This window comes from Phyllostomus discolor, chromosome 7, assembly GCF_004126475.2.
Source record: "Phyllostomus discolor isolate MPI-MPIP mPhyDis1 chromosome 7, mPhyDis1.pri.v3, whole genome shotgun sequence".
Lineage (NCBI taxonomy): Eukaryota > Metazoa > Chordata > Mammalia > Chiroptera > Phyllostomidae > Phyllostomus > Phyllostomus discolor.
Window position 1 is genome coordinate 133,081,049 of NC_040909.2, and position 16,329 is coordinate 133,097,377.

Genomic DNA, 16,329 nt, shown 5'->3' on the forward strand with positions numbered 1-16,329 from the left:
CCCTCCCTCCCTCCCTTCCTTCCTTCCTTCCTTCCTTCCTTCCTTCCTTCCTTCCTTCCTTCCGGTTTTCACCTAAACATCACCTTCTCGGGAGATGCTCCCTAACTTGCCTAGAGAAAATAGCACAGCCCTACCACAAGGGAGGTTTTGGTGGACTAGACAGTGATTGTTTGTTGAATAAATGAAGAAAAGTTTATGCTGCTTGGCATGAGAAAAGGCGAAGAATTTGATTTTGCTCTTGAAAGGGAGAGGGGAGAGAAGCATGAGGGGGAGCAGAGAGGGGAGCAGGTGGAACAAGTGGGGTGATGCAGTGAGGGTGGGGGTGATGGGCATGTACTGGGAGGGTTGAGTGGCCCTTTAAGAGGTGGCATACCTATCATTTAATCTGAAGGTGTTTTATTATGTCCATTTAACCACTGTTGGGAACAGCCCTGCCTGGCTTCAGGAACTGTAACCCCCCCATGGCCAAGGCTGAGTGAGAGACCTCCAGACCAGAAGCCACTAAGGAGATGAAGCTTATCTCTCTGGGAGGAGCACTGCTTCTGCTCCTTGCCTGGCCCCTATTGCTTGGTCAGTTAGCCAATGACGGGTAAGATCCCTCATGGGAGGGGCCACCTAAGACAGGCACGATCACGTGGGAAGGCCCTCAGGGAAAGACTTGGGGGGCTATGGAAAAAGGGGGTGATAGCCCCTCGCCCCTCAGCTTTGACAAAGCCTGAGTCCTCATTCTGCCTTTGAGAAGTCTCCAACCTCTCGGCTGCCTTGTCTCCTCTGCCCGACTCAAGCCTGTAACAATGACAAGGGGCGGTGCAGCCCTATGCTGAAAAAGGCGGGAAAATGGCGGGCTTCCTGGGTAATGAGGCCTGAGAAAGAATATGTAAAATCCTGTGAAGCCTGCTTTGCTAAGGATGCTCTTAATTAGATTATGAAGGCCCATGCAGGAAATGAATTTAGTTCCTTAGGTTCTGTAGTTTTTTAGGCTATAGACCCCAACTCAGTGTGAGCCCCATTAGCTCTTTGAGCATTATCTATTGTTGGATCCTCACTGCCAGACAATGGTTAATAAGCTGTATCCGTATTCCTACCCAAAACTACCTAATAAAAGCCTGTTCAGCCAGCAGCGAGGTGCACTCTCCTCTTGAGAGAGTGGCCAGGCCACTCCGAGGCGCCCTCCCCTTGCGAGGGTAGCCGCGCCGTCCCTTTTGCTCCACAGGACTCGCTGGTCCGTGTGAATTTCTCTCATGTCTTGTCCATCCACAGCACCACAGATACTGCTAGCCGGTGCCTGCATCCAACCACTGCTTCATCTCCTCTGTCTAATATTTCAGTAGAGCCTACTGTACGCGTGGATGCTCTGTACAAAGTGCGTGTGGGTTTGGAGGTGGGAGGATCCGTGCGCTTGAGTGTGTGTGTTTGTGCGAATGAGGAAGAGGCTGAGTTTTGTGTTGGGTCCAGAAGCAGGGGTCTGGGGTTGGTGGGCATCATGGAGCTTCCATGGGGGTTCCGGCCACACTCATGAAGGCTCGTGGGACCAGGAGGACCTAGGTGACCCTCTGGTTGTATGGTGGCCTGTGTACAGTGAGCAAAGGTCAGAGCACCTGGATGGAGAACAAGGGCACAGGAGGAGAGGTCGGGGTCTCTCTGCCCGGATCCAGCTCTCCTGTTGGTTGGTGATTCATGGTCAAATGTTTCCCCCTATTTGGGCCTCAGTTTTCTTATATACAAAACCAAGATTTTGGGCCACATAGAATTTTTTTAGCTCTTTGCAGCTTTAACACTCTATCTTCAGATGGAGTTTTTCAAACATTTACTTTTATTAATTTTTCTGAGCCTCCATGTGCTGGAGAATTGGGAGGATGATACCTCCCCCGAGAGCTGTCAAGAAGTCCAGCTGAAACCGGGTTTGGAAGTGGACGCTGCAGTCTGCACAGCACTCCGAAAAAGTCAGCTCTTATTGCCATTGTTGTTACGACAATGTCAACTTAGGGGCCAGTGTGCTGTGAAAGACTGTATTCGAAATTATTTCCCAACAGAAACTGACGGCACTTGAGTCACACCGTCTGTTTTCTAAAAGGTAAAGACAGGTGCATGGAGTCCACTCCAAATGCTTTGAAAGTCCTCTCAAAAAAATGGCACCATGACATTCCCAGGGTGGGAGGGCCAGGATGGTGGCGGGAAGTGTGTGGCCGATAGGCAATGAATAATTCAAACAGGCACAGGGCACCCAGCCCGCTGGGAGCTCATCCATAAAAGATCGGGTTCAGCTGTTCAGAGCTCACCGCTGATCGGGGAGCAACACGCTCCCCTGGAGGCGCCATTTGGCCCGGGCGCCAGAGTGTCCGAGGACCCCGTGGTTCCGGAATACAGATGCTACAGATGCCAGGGACAGGGAATGAGTTTCTAAAGACCAATGAAACCATCCTTGTTTTAAAAAAAATTAAACATTTTTTATTAGTATATTTATTTTATATATAAAAGAAATACAAAAAAAAGGAACACAAAGAAAGCGCGTTTATGGCAAATCGGACTTGTCGGCGCCCTCGGCTTGGGTTCCGGGCTCCGACCCGCCGGGGGTCAGCAAAGTCCGCCGGTTGTAGTGGCCCTTGATGATGCCCGTGTTGTTGTTCTCGTTGAGGAGCTGCTTCTGCCTTTGCCTGTTGAGGGACTGCACGAGGCCCAGCACGACGGCGGCCAGGGAGTACTGCCCCGGCAGCCTCCTCGGGGGCAAGATGAACGGGTTGGGTTGCACCCTGCCCAGGAGAAAGTACGTTTTGATTTTCCCTTCCTGCTCGCTGATGCCCTTCACGTAGATCTCCCCTCGGTAGTCAAAGGCGAAGCCCTGGTCCTTCAGGATGAGATAGGTCTCCTCTGGGACTTGGATCCTGCCGCTGACGCCGGTGCTGTCCATGCGACTGGCCAGGTTCACGGTTTTGCCCCAGATGTCGTACTGCGGTTTCTTAGCGCCGATGACGCCGGCCACCACGGAACCGTGGCTGATGCCTGGGGGGGAACCAAAGAAACCAGAGGTGAGGGGAGGGGGGACAGCTCCAAAGTGGCTGCACCCTTGCCTGGGGCAGTGATCGTGAAGGGTGTGATTTCTGGGCAGAAAACCCAGGATCCTGGTCCTGCCTCCGTTGCTTGTTAGATACGTGACCCAGTCACTTATTTCACTGATTTGGGCCTTACCTCTGCATCGGTAAAGTCGAAATGGTAAAAGGAAGAGGAAATGAGATAATATAGGCAAAGCCATGGGTGTGATGCCTGACTGTAGGAGACCGTTCTGCGTGGCGTGGGCCCAGCTCCCACTCGGAGATGCACAGGACCCAGGCCCACAGATAGGTTCTCCCGTGGGGAATCAGGCCTGCAATGTACCTAGGCCGCTTTGAGTCTTGCTTTTGTGGAAACTCCCTCACTGTGAATTGAGGGCATTTACTGCAAAGTAACTTCCTAAAATCCCAGCTAAAACTCCCCAGTATGGAGTGCAATCGGTTCAACCACTTTTGCCTTTTCATTTGCAAATATCCTTCTTCTGGGATGTGATTAGCGGCATTGGCTCCTTTGTTTTTCTGCAAAAGGTAACCACCTAAAGCGAACCTGTGCATAGTAAGTGAGGTCCATCCTGTAATGGGTGAGAGATAGAAATAAAGGCCTGTCATGGTGGAGGCCGTGGCTCCTGAGAGCGAAGCTGCCACCCTTTTCCTCCACAGGCACGACAGTCCGTGTGAATGTCTCTCTCCCATCCACACTGTGGCAGACCCCATGAGCCGGTGTCCGCATCACCCAACCACCAGTGGGTGCCCAAGAGAAAAGAGTGAGTATTCCCACGCGGATGCTGACGCAGCTCAGCTCATGGGACGCCGGGGCCTCCTCCTGCCTCTGCTGGGACCCAGCTGAGAGTTGGGGCAGCCCTCTTCCTCCTCTGCTTAGTCCAGGTCCTGGGGGTCACGCCCTTGAGCCACGGTGACAAGCCTCCTAACGGGCCTCCCTGCCTGCTCCTTGACCTCCTGTGATCGTCACCTCCACACCGCTGCTGGAGCAGGTGGCCGTGGGTCGGGGGGGGGGGACTCTTTGATGCCCATCTGATCAAGGTACCACCCACTCCAACACCTGCCACGGCGCCTCTTGCCCATGGGATAACGCATGGTCCTCAGCCTCGAAGCGGAGGGCTTCTCAGACCCAGCCATCGCAGCCAGCCTTACCCTCCAGCACCCTCATCCTGACCTTCACTCTGCATCCACGCTGAGCTGTGAGAGCCCCCTAGCTGCTCGCCGTTCCCCCCCGCCTTGTGCCTTTGTCCCCTCCTCTCTCTCTCTTCTTTTCTCCCAATCCCATAGTCTATGTGGCACGTGCTTTTTAAGACTGTATCAGTGCCTCCTGCTCAAGGAAACACAAGCTTCTCTTCCAGGAATGATTGCATTTCACTCAACATATCAGTGGGCATGTAGGTCTCCTTCAAATAGGACATCTGGCTCATTCGGCAGACAGTGACTAGGCCCCTGCTGTGTATCGAGCTGTTCCGGACGCCGGGGGTCTGATGGGGAAGAAAAAGACGGCCCTGGCTCTCCTGGAGCTTACCTTCTGTGGGGGAGAGACGAGAAGTAATAACAAATACTATACTATCGATGAATGTTAAAGTCTCTAAAGAGAACCCCATCAGGTTAAAGGGGTAGAGAAATATGGGGCGCATTCTGCAGGGCGGTGGTGAGGAAAGGCCTTTCTGAGCAGGGATCTGTGGAGACCGACAGCACAGGCCTCGCAGCTGTCTGGGTCCGATCTTTCCAGGCAGAATGAAGAGCAAGACACCTCCTCCCCCAGACATGTGTGCAGCACGTGTAAGCTGCAGTCGGCTGTGCAGTTGGAGAGGCAGACCTTGCAGGATGCATGGGGATCCCCCGTTTGCAGAGCGCTTTTATAGCCATTGTCCACCTGCTCGTCACGTGACTGCGATGAAGCTGATGATAATGCCCGGTTTCCATGCAGGACACCGACACGCAGTGTGTCGACGATTCACCCAGACGCACAGGGCAGGCCACGGCCGACCCACAGCATCAGCCGAGATGCCCGGTCCAGCTGGGAAAGGAATTTTCTAACCCCGAACGATGCCCGCGGCAATGGGACAGATCCCACTGAGGGGTGGCCCTGGCCCTGGCAATGCGTCCTGGGTTTATGCAGAACATCCTCTTGTCCGGGGCTAGGGCTCTGCTCTGCATCCCTACTTCCCCTTGGTCATCAGTGACTTCAAAAAGGACACGCAAAGTCAGTGGCCGGTGTAGGGATGAGTCTGGAATATCCCATCCATCGATCAAAACTTCAGATATTTCTCTTAGTCCAATGAACAAAGGCACACGGCATTCCTTAGATCTGACAAGTCGGATATTGGTATTTTTTGACCTGTTTTTTTTTTTTCTTGAGAGCTGATAAGGGAGAACCAAACACAGTAAAACGGCCACCCGCCAGAGGGCGCCGAACAGGAGGACGCAGCAAAGCCTGCGCTGGATTGCGCCCTGGCAGCCAGAGGGTCGCGAGTCTCAGGGAATCCAGGAGCTTCCGCCGGGGCTACTTCCTGGCCGCGTGACGTTCAGCCAGGTCCGCCCCTTCTACGGGGCTGAGTCTGCGCACTTGGAAAACGAGAATGTGGACTGGAGCAGGGGCCTCCTAGCACCTCAGGGGGCCCTCGAGGCTCCGCAGAGATGCCGAAGAAATTGGCTCGTTCTACAAGTTATGAAGGGTGGTTATTCACGTTGCTCCGACGACCGCTGTGTTGCCCCTTTGCACACGGGCGTCTCCAAATGCAAGGGGAGGGCGAGCTGCGTGGCCCCGAGAAGTGCCGCAGGCTCTCCGCCCGCCCCTGTCCGACTGCCAGCCTGGGGGACGCAGGAGCCAGAGTGGAACGACTGGTGAGTCAGCCACCTCTCTCAGCAGGGCCTGGTGTGGGTGGGTGCTGGGCGCGGAGGTGGGAGGAGAGGTCGCTGCGGTCAAGCGTTTGCTTCGTATTTCTGCACACAGGCCAGTGCCTTTCCCTGGCCTTCCGAGCGAGGCAGCCAGGGAGGCCTGAGCTGACCCTGGCCCTGTCCTTGGCGAGGTCACACGCGGCCTGCCGCATTCTGCAGGAAAGAGCTCCCCAGGCTCGATGCCCAGGGCTAGGGGGGCCTGGCGGTACAAGGCTGGGCAGCCCCCGGGGGGGCCTCTGCCTGCCTCCCCTCCCGCCACTACTCACCGATCCGGAGCTCGAAGTTGTTGAACGAGTGCTTGTTGATCTCCTGGATGCTCTCGGTCAGGGCGAGGGAGAAGTCGGCCAGCGCGCACAGGTGTCCCCACTTGTCTTCGCATTGCTGCGGCAGACGTGGGAGAGGAGCTCAGGCTCTGCGGCACACGGCGACACGTGGGTAGCAGGGCCCGCTCTGTGTCCTGAGCCCACCCGCCCATCCCTTAGAAGGAACTAGCCAGGTGTGTGGCTCCCTGTACATTGGAGCCATCAGTGTGCAGAAACACTGATGGGAGATGGGAGGTTGGTTTCAGAGGGTCAGACACGCGTGGATCATCACGATCCTTTCCCACACCTACCCTGTCTGTCCAGGCGATGGGTCCTGAATTCCTGACCGTGTTCACTGGTGTGTGTGCGTCCGTGTGTGTACACGTGCTCCTGTGCACACATTTGTAGCATGTGTAGGCATGTCCACGTGCATGCATGTGCTCCAGTGCACAGTGTTGATATGTATACACATGCCCCCGTGTATACATGTAGTGTGTACTTGTGCTATCTGCATGTGTGCACTGTGCATACATACCCATATGTACATGTGTATATGGTGCATGCACATGCACTCCTGTGTACATACATGTGCTGGTGCACGTGTGCACTCCTGTGTACACATGTGTAGTGTTGGTGCGTGTACACATGATCCTATGTGCATGCGTGTAGTGTTTCCAATCTAGGAACCGTGTATTTTCCTTTGAAGCGCTTTGCTCAGCAGGCTCCTTTTTGGGAAGGAAGGGCAGAGCAGCCTCCGTGAACCTCAGCTTTCTCGTCTATAAAGTGGGGACGAGCCCCTTGCCCCGCCTACAGGGAGGGGACGGGATCGTGTGTGAAAGACGCCGCCCTCGCACGGTGGAGGCTGGCAAACAGGTGCGGTCAAGGACCAGGGAGCACCTATTTTAGACGTTGTGGGCCACATTTCAGGCATGCTGCTCAACGCCGCCTTTGTATTGGGGCTGGAAAGGAGCCGGTGACAAAGTACACGCAACGAGTGCGGCTGTGTCCCAATAACATTTGATTTACGAAACCAGGTGGCTGGGTGGTTTGGCCTGCAGGTGACATGTCCCTTGGGGACCCCTGCCACAGGGGCTTGTGCGTAGGCACCCAGTTCCTAGCATGGGTTTCTCGCCAGACAGTGACTCTTACAATATGTCCAGGCTTTCAGTTGGAAAGAAAGTAAAAGGAGGGGTGAGAAGAAGGGATCGGGATCCCTTCTTCCCAGTAACTTGGGCTCGTGACCGTGTAACACCGACTGAGGACCTACGCAGGGGCAAGGCTCTGCGTGGGGAGCACGGCCTCATCTCGGGCGATTCACCCACTAACCCCGGAAGGTGTGTGTTCTCCTTCCCACTTCACATTCGGGCCTGGCACACAGGCAGCTCTCAAAAGAGCAGGAGCTCTTATTATTATTATTATTATTACCTATTAATTTTGGAGGAGAAAACAAAAGCAAGCATAAGGAAACAGGTGAGGGTTGGGGGTTTAGTAACACCCACAAGTGTATCATAATAGGGTGCTTCTTGGCCCTGCTCTTGTTCATCAAGTGGACAGTGGGGTTCAGAATGGAGCCTGGAGCCTTCTTCATCGTAGAGAAGCATCGGCTCCTCCAGTGGCCTCTACCTGCCCCAAGAGCAGCGGACACCACGTGGCCAGAATATCCAGTTCGTCAGATTTTCTCCCTGACCATCCCTAGGCCTCCCGGGGATGGTGGCCTTACTACCTTCAGCAGTGTGACAACGGCGAGGGCCCTGCCGTAGGTTGTGTCCAAAGAGGTCCTTTACCTGTTTTTCAGGTGACAGACCTGAGACCGCCATGTAGGTGCTGCCAATGGTCTTGATCTTTTCGATGTCTTGAAACCGGTCCTCGCCGAGCAGCTGAAACAGACCGGGCAGTGGAGTTAGTCCCGGTGTGTGCTCTCCCCACGGCCAGGGGCTCCTGGAGAGAGCCCTGGGCTCACGTTAAAGACGGCTCTGGCTGGTGCGACCTCCGTGGGGTGGTCGCGTTTCTCTCTGAGAACCACGTGTTCAGAGAATCAGCGTGTGTTTACTGAGCACCTGCTAAGTGCCAGACGCCGAGATGGGTGTGACCAGATACTCTTTGAGGAAAGCTCTATCTCCATGAATCTTCAAAATACTTAAGCTACCTTATGTATCAAAGAAGTCACAGGTGGTGTGCAATCCGTCAGCGCGTCTTTTTTTGGCCTTATTTTTAACATGTACTTGGAATCCCTCCCCGCCAGCACCCGGGTCTGAGCCACTGTTAGCGTATACCTTGTTACTGTGTCGCGGTAACGTACCAGCTGCTGCCCTCGCCGCACATGCCCAGCACGGCAGCTAGAGACATCCCAGTCGGGTGCAAGTCAGGCCATGTCCCTGCTCTGTGCAGACCCCTCTGTGGCTACCCATTCCACTCAGGGTCAAAGTCAGAGTCTCCTCTGTGATTGGCTGGGCCTCCCGTGCCCTGTTGCCTCTGCTCACTCTGCTCCAGCCACACTGACCTCCTTGCCGATCCCAGCTATCCAGACCTGCCTCTGCCTCAGGACCTTTGCACCTGCTGCTCCCGTTTTGGGATAGTCTTCCCTCAGAGGAGGACTGCTCACCCCACCCCTCCCCCCAGGTCTTTCCTCAACTGTTGCCCCAGTGGGGTCTCACTGACCAGTTCATCCAAAACTAAACATCATGCCCCATTCCTGGGGCCACCGACCTTGTAAGATAAGGGAGGGAAGAACAAACTAGCAAAGGAGAGGAGTGGAGAGATGCCAGTGAAGTGGAAACCAACGCATGAGTTGGCAGAAGCTGGGAGAGGAGGAAAAGGGCATCCCAAGAGGGAGGCGCAGGCACCTGGGGCAGACGCCACTGAGGGGCTCAGGATCCACCTCGCCTCCCTCCCTGGAGCGCTCGTGAGGTCTCGTGCCTTTCCACTCCGTCTCTTCTCTGAGGACTCCCAGCTGTGTGTGTCCTCCTCGCCCTCCAGACTCGTGCACGCGATTGCTAAGCCACACCCCCACCACAGGTCGACCAGGCGTCTCTAATTGGCCATTCCTGAAACTATGCCCGTGGCCTTGTTGACCCACCTGCTGTCTCCATCCACAGTATCTCCATTTTTCCAGTTCTGGATGGAACCTCACAACCCACCTCTACTCTGGCTGAGGCCCGTCGGCGCCACCCTCAGAGGTAGCCAGGTACTGTCTGTCCCCCTGTCTCCATGGCATAGGTCACATGTCCACAAACCTTCCCTGAGTGCAGGAGCCACGCTCAAGACTTAGACCTCCTGCCCCCAAGTCCAAATCCGGGCCTTTTGTTTCCTGTTGTCGGCAGCTATTTAGATGTGACATCTGGTTCTCTAACTCTTTGCCTCTCTTTAAGATTGTAACCTGCTTGGGGGTGCATGCCATCCTGGGGGTGGGCAGACAGGTGGGGAGGATGCAGCAGGTTGTCTGTAGACCGGTGTCCCCCACCTTTTTGGCACCCGGGACCAGTTTTGTGGGAGACGGCAGGGGGTGGGTGGCAGTGGAGCCCAGGTGAGCTCTGGTCTTGTCCTGCAGCCCCGGGGGTTGGGGACCCCGGCTACAGACCATTTTGCTGCAGGCATCCTCTCAGAATTAAGCAGGTGCTAAGAAGCTTGCAAGAGTCCAGCGCCAGAGAAACTGTTCTGGGAAACATGGAAAACACAAGCAGGTGCTTTTGCGATTTGCCTTGTTGGGTGTGTGTTTGTGGAAGTGTGCGTCTGTGTGTGCAAGCACGCAGCTTGGCTCACGGCTGAGGCAGCCTTTGTTCATTGGTTGTTGTTTCCTGAGCTGCAGAGGGGCTGCTGCTCTGTGCTCTGCCCTGGCTGAGAGCCTGCAGAGTGCAGCCAGGGCAGGAAGTGGCTGGAGCAGCCTGCCCGTCCCCAGCCTGCGTGCGTTCACGCCTGGCACGTGCCCTCCGACCCCTCTGAGCAGGTTTCTGAGCAGAGCTCTGGCTGTTTGTGGGAGGCCGCTCTGTGTGGCGTGGGCCCAGCTCCCACTGGGAGATGCACAGGACCCACGCCCACGGATAGGTTCTCCCATGGGGAATCAGGCCTGCAATGTGCTGCTATGAGTCTTGCTTTTTGCTAAAACTCGCTCACCCTGAATTGAGGACATTTACTGCAAAGCAACTTCCTAAAAACCATGCTAAACCTTCCAAGGATGAGTGTAACCGGTTCAACTACTTTTGCCTTTTCATTTGCAAATATCCCTTTTCTGGGATGTGATTACCAGCAACCTCCCCTTTGTTTTCTGTATAAGGTAACCCCTAAAGCAAGCCTGTGCATAGTTAAAGAGGACCTTCTAGTAATGTGCCCAGGAAGACAAAAGTCCATTGGAACATGGGCCAAGGATTTTGCTCCCCTTGAGAGAAAAGCCATGCGGTCCCTTTTCCTCCACTGGATTCGGTAGTCTGAATATCTCATCTTCATCTATAATGACGTGGATCCCACGAGCCAGGGTCCGCATCAGCTGTTAATATTTCAGCTCCGAGATCTGGGCTCGCCTTCACCTGCCCACCTCCTCCGCATCCTCACAACTGCATTTTCCCAGCCTCCTGTGGGGAGGCGTCTCTTTGCTCTTCCTTTCGGGTCAGAGCTTCCTGGCTGAGGGCCCACTTCAGGCCCAGGCGACGCTGCCTTCTCTTCTGAAATCGATTAGGAGGCAGCAGGAGTCTCCGTTATTTCATTGAATATCCATGCAGCAAACTTAGATACTATACAGCTAAAAGCGTTTGTGGGCATAATGCATGCGTTCCCAACCCACCCCTTCATTCTTTCACTAGTCTGCAGGGAGTGGGGAGATGTGGGAGGACTCTTAATCCTTCGCAGGGGCGGGGCATGTGGGGCGAGCGACCCGGCATTATTGCAAACCCAGCCTCATTACAAGCCCAGCCTTGGAGCATGTGCTCCGTGCAATGTCCTGCTTTCTCCTGAGCCAAACAGACTTTCGTATGCTCGCTCTCAGGTCCTGCAGTAATTGTGTCAGCAAGAACAGCAGCGTCGCTATTAACGTGAGCACCAGGGCGTCTGGCTGGAGCTTAGCCAGGGCCGAACCTAGCGGGCTGCTCTCGACCCAAAGAATGAAGGCATGTCTGGCTGACCCAAGGAGAGCTGACAGTGCTCGGGGTTGGCAAGCCAGGGAATGTTTTTCCTGATTGATGACACTCTCTCCCCTCTTCCTCCTCCTCTGTCCTTTCTCTTCTGCTTCCTCCCCTGTTCCTCTGCCCCTCTTCCAAAGCACCTGTTCCGAAGACAACAGCCTCCCGGACCAATTCCCTCTCTCTTAGCCTTGCCAACTTCCCTCTGCAAACACCCATCTCTACCGCTAGGGGCGCTGTCCTTTGTCTCAGTTGTTTTGGAAGACTCCAGGGTGTTTACAATTTGGGGCACCGAGATGCGCATTCAGTTCAAATTTATTTATAACCATTTAAAAATACGAGAGCAGGCAGTTTTGGGAGACAGGGTGCTATAGAATTTAAAATAAATAAAAAGCCTACTATTTCAGCCTTCAGTCAGATTGTTTTTAATGGAGCTTCTTTTTTTTTTTTTTTTTTTTTTGAGAATATGTTTTGGTCCATGCTAGTCCATCAACACCTCATGATTTCCCAGCTGCCTTCTCTCCCCCATTGTGTAATGAATTAATAAAGCATCTGTTATAAGCCTGTCTTATGTCCTAGGCACAATGCTAGCCCCGGGGACGGCCCAGGGTCCAAAAGAATGTGGTTTCTGTCTCCGTGAGCTCATGGCCTGGCGTGGAGGGTGGGGCTGGAGGGGTCGTCGCCACAGGATCGCTCTCCACTCCCCACACCGCAGGGAGCTGTGTGGAGGGACCTCGGGCCACTGCATCCTCGGGGCCAGACGACTCCGAGTCGCCCCGTCTCTCCCTGGTGTTGTGAGCCACAGACAGCAGGAAGGGATTGTGTTGTCACTTATCTGGGCCCCCCGCCCCTTGTCCCCAGGGCAACTGAGAGGGCCATCGTTTAGTTTATGACCACAAAACCAGAACCATGAAATGCCACTTCAGCGAGAAACAGTGCGACACGGTGACCAACAGCCCCACGGCAGGGCGGGCCTGGGTCCCGGTGTCGGCCGTCCCATCCTGGTGGCATGTGACTCTGGACACTCTCGGTGCTTCTGAACCTCAGTCTTTCTTGTCTCTAGAATGAAGGCTAATCATTCCTGTCCTGTGGGTTTGGTGTGAGGGATAAATAACGGGCACATGCGGAATATGGAAAATGGCAACATGTGGTCAACGCCTGTAGGAGTTAATTTGATGCGTCTCTGCCCCAGACCTAAGTGGTTAGTGGGGGCAGAAGATCTGTACAATGGAGGGTTTCAGGCTCTGTGGCGGGAGGTGTTATGGAGTATATGTTTTTCATTGAAAAAGGAGTGATAATATTTACTGGCCAGAGGGAATGAGAAGAGGTGTCACCAGTGGAGATGGTGTTTGGATGGGCAGTTAAAGGACTATTAGGGTTCCCACTGCCGTGGAGTCTCGGAGAAAGGATGGTATGGTGAGGATGGAGTAGTTTCTGGGCAGGAAGAGCTGTGTGTGGAGTAGCCAGGTGGGCTCGATGGCTTATCGGTAGCTGGGCGGTGCTGGACGGCGGGCTGGTGGCGTGTAGTGGCAAGTGAGGCTGGAGAAGTAACAAAGTGCAGCATGAGAACCCCCCACCCCCATGTTATGTGTCCATTCGATTCATTCAGGCTGGAAGAAGACAGTACTGTCCAGAGCATGTCCGTCCTTGTGTTTAGGTCTCTGACCAAATGCTAATTGATGGCTTTATCTTTGGTACTTTAAGCAGATGGAGAAATGTCCCCATCAGCGCCTGGTCTCTGTGACGCTATCGCCTGAGTAGCAGGGGCCCCCAATCAAGTCCCGGTCTTGCCATTTGCTAGTTGTGTGACGTTGGGTTAAGTTACGAACCTCTGAGGCTTGTGCTCTTGACCCCCCAAGGGAGAAATAACAGCATTTACCTCATGAGGTAATTGTGATAACTAGATTAGATATCACCCGTCTGTGTTTGTAATGCAGTCTGGAATTCCGTAAGTGTGAAAAATGGTCCCTGCTCCAACACATAATATAATGCTCTGACAACTGCGGCGGCCATTTGTGACTGCCAGGTGCCGCGACTTTGGCTTACCTCATCGAAGTCGGCAATGATCTCATTGAGCAGGCGCAGGCATTCCACTCCCTGGTTATTCATCTCAGTCTGAGAGTAGAAGTCCGCAAACCCCGGGATGGAGGCGAACATCACGCCAACGGCGTCGTAGGACTGCGAATACAGCTCCTGGACGGACGGACACACACAGGGAGCCGGGAAGAGCCATCAGAGGGGAGGTTCCGCACGGGTGCTCGCTGCACAAACAGGCACCTGCGCCCCAGCACAGCTGCCCACGGACAGGGCAGGGCGCGGGGGCTCCGACCTTGTCACATCAGCGCTGTGATCAGTGTCATCACCCTGCAGACTGGGACTGTGAAAGGTCACGGTCTCAGCCTCAGCCGGGCTCAGAGTCCTGACCACCCGTCCTCTTGGCCTCAGCTGCCTCTCCCGTTGTCCTTAACGGCCTAACCCTCACCGTGCCCCTGCACGTGACCCTCACTCGATTCCTCTCGGTAGGTGCTCTAGTCTCTTACCTCACTGAGACAGCTGTGGCTCCTGGCGTTCCAACACTCAGGCATTTGTCTACATTCACACTTATTTTTATCCTTCTGCTTCAACTCCAGACAACATATTTTTCCTTCTGCTGAAGGTCAACACTTGTGCCTGACCTCTTGACCCCTTGTAATTTTTTTCCCAGTGATCCTTCCCTTCCCTTCCCTTCCCTTCCCTCCTTCCCTCCTCCTTCCCTCTCCCCTCTCTCCTTCCTCCTCCAAAATCCCCCCACCTCGTCTAAGTGTCTCCTAGAAGAAAAAGAACAGTGTGGCCTGGATCCTGAAGACACCTGTGACTACCAACCAGTCTCTCTTCGTCTTTGTCCAAATTCCCCAAACTGGTTCCTCCACGGCCTGGCCCCATCCTGTCAGTGCTTAGTCACATGTCAGGTGGAGGCAACATGGCTCTGGAATAGGTCCGACTACCAGCCAAAGTGGAAAAGTCGCCACGCAAGGATCAGCTCACACCTCCCCGGACCCCTGCGCAGACTGGCTGGTGTAAGGGTCTCTCCCGAGATCCTCGGTCTCTTGACTTTCTGTGCTTTAGGGACATGACAGTGGTTTTCCCTGTGTCTGGCCCCTTCCATGGTTTTTTCTTTTATGCCTATCTTCCACCTTAAACGTCAGTGATTGCCATGGTTCTGTCCTTGGCTCACTACACGGTTCAGTGTTACACGCTTCCCTGGGCCGTCTTGCTCGCTCCCAGCCTTTCACCAACATGCACGTATACCAGTCTCTAAATCCTCATCTCGGTCAGCTCTCCTTGGGCTCCAGACTCCGTGTCTCCTGCCAGGTTGCCCTCGCACCCCCCCAGTTCCCCAGGGCTGTGCCTGAACCCATCTTCTCTGCACCCGAACCAGCTCCTGCTCCTTCATCCCCCAACTGGGTGTGTGGCATCCGTGTTGCCAAATCGTCGACGTTAGAGGCTCCGGGTCATTCTTTATTCCCTCTTCCCCATCATATCCAGACTCAAATACTGCTGGGGTTCTTCTTGTTTCCTAACTATTTTTTCTAACCCTCTCACCATTGCTTTTTATCAGACCCTTCCCGTTTTCCTCCTTCACCAGCAATAGGTTCCCTGGCCCCAGCCTCGTCCTGCTGAAAGGCATGTCCCACCTGGCAGTGCCAGTGAGCTTTGAGGGGTACAAGACTGACTACACGTCTCTAGTCTCAATACCCTCTGATGGCAAGAATGACATGAATGGATGCCCTCACCAGCTTTTGCCCAACAAAGCACAGGCAGGTGGTGACTGGCTGGATTGGGTTTGGTTGGAAGCGAGGCCCACAGATTGCAGCCAAGGCACAGCTCTAAGGTGTGGCCCTTCACCTTGGCCTTGAACAGTGGGGTGATACCACAGGAGGAACTTGACTCTGCTTTATGGGCCAGGGAATCCCAAAAGCCAACTCATAGACCTGCATCCTCCAAATAGCTATGATTTAGCAAAAAAAAAAAAAAGTCTGTTTATTAACTTTTGTATTAGTTTTCTCAGACTTCTGCAGCAAAATGCCACAAACTGGGTGGTTTAAAAACAGAAATTTATTTTCTCATAATTCTGGAGACTAGAAGTCCAAGATCAAGGTGTTCACAGGGTTGGCTCCTTCTGAGGCCTCTCTTCCTGGCTTGTAGATGGCCGCCTTTTCCTTGTGTCTTCACCTGGTTTTCTTCTCTGTGTGCATCTGCATCTGAATTTCCTTTTCTTGTAGGGACGCCAGCCATATTGGATTAGGACCCACCTGGTGGTCTAATTTTAACCCAGTTTTCTCTTTAAGGATACTGTCTCTAAATACAGTTGTATCCTCCAGTATTGGGGTTAGAGCTTCAAAATACGAACTGGGTGCCAAAGGGCATTCAGGTTCAATGACGTAGCCCAGGCAGGTCAGCCCCCACCGCCCAAGCAAGCAGGGAGAAGCGTGCGAGGGGTTTGGAGGCGCACGCCAAAGAGCTCCAGCCACCTGCCTGCACCGTCAGAGAGAGCCCGTCATTCCGCTGGCTCTGACCAAGCGCTTCGAGTGTGCCATCTGTTTCTTGCTATTTGGGGCTCCAAGAAGATAAAAATACTGTGAACTGGGGAGGGGCCAACGAATATAGAAAAGCTATTATTGTCGTATTGTCATCCTTTTCTGGTTGGGTGTACAGGCTCGGGCTTTGTAGAGGATTTGGAACACATGAGCTCACCCAGCCCTCCCTGCGCAGGGACTTCGGCCTGGCCCTTCCCCTGCCCAGGCCTGTCTGGTTCCAAGTCCTGTGCTTCTTGTATGAGGATAAGCCCTCTCTGCAGGGAGAAACAGGGTCTGAGACCTGTTGACCTTGCTAGGATCCTTTCATGACCTGCAGGTCTCTGCTCAAATGCCACCTCTTAGGAGAGAGAAGCGCCCCCCTCCTCCATGCAAATGCCACCCCTTTCCGCAG

General features: G+C 54.1%; 1 protein-coding gene across 3 annotated transcripts in view; it reads right to left on the minus strand.

Moving 5' to 3' along the window:
* Nucleotides 1-2,444: 2,444 nt before the first annotated feature.
* ADCY8 (adenylate cyclase 8) overlaps nt 2,445-16,329 on the minus strand; it is a 156,817-nt gene continuing 142,932 nt past the window's right edge. For all 3 annotated transcript variants that reach the window (XM_036031429.1, XM_036031428.1, XM_028533875.2), the window contains 4 exons: nt 13,408-13,554; nt 8,038-8,130; nt 6,218-6,332; nt 2,445-3,000 (listed from right to left, as the gene is read on the minus strand). In XM_036031429.1, coding sequence (XP_035887322.1) covers nt 2,513-3,000; nt 6,218-6,332; nt 8,038-8,130; nt 13,408-13,554 — 843 coding nt within the window. In that variant the 3' untranslated portion in view covers nt 2,445-2,512. The remainder of the gene's footprint in view (nt 3,001-6,217; nt 6,333-8,037; nt 8,131-13,407; nt 13,555-16,329) is intronic.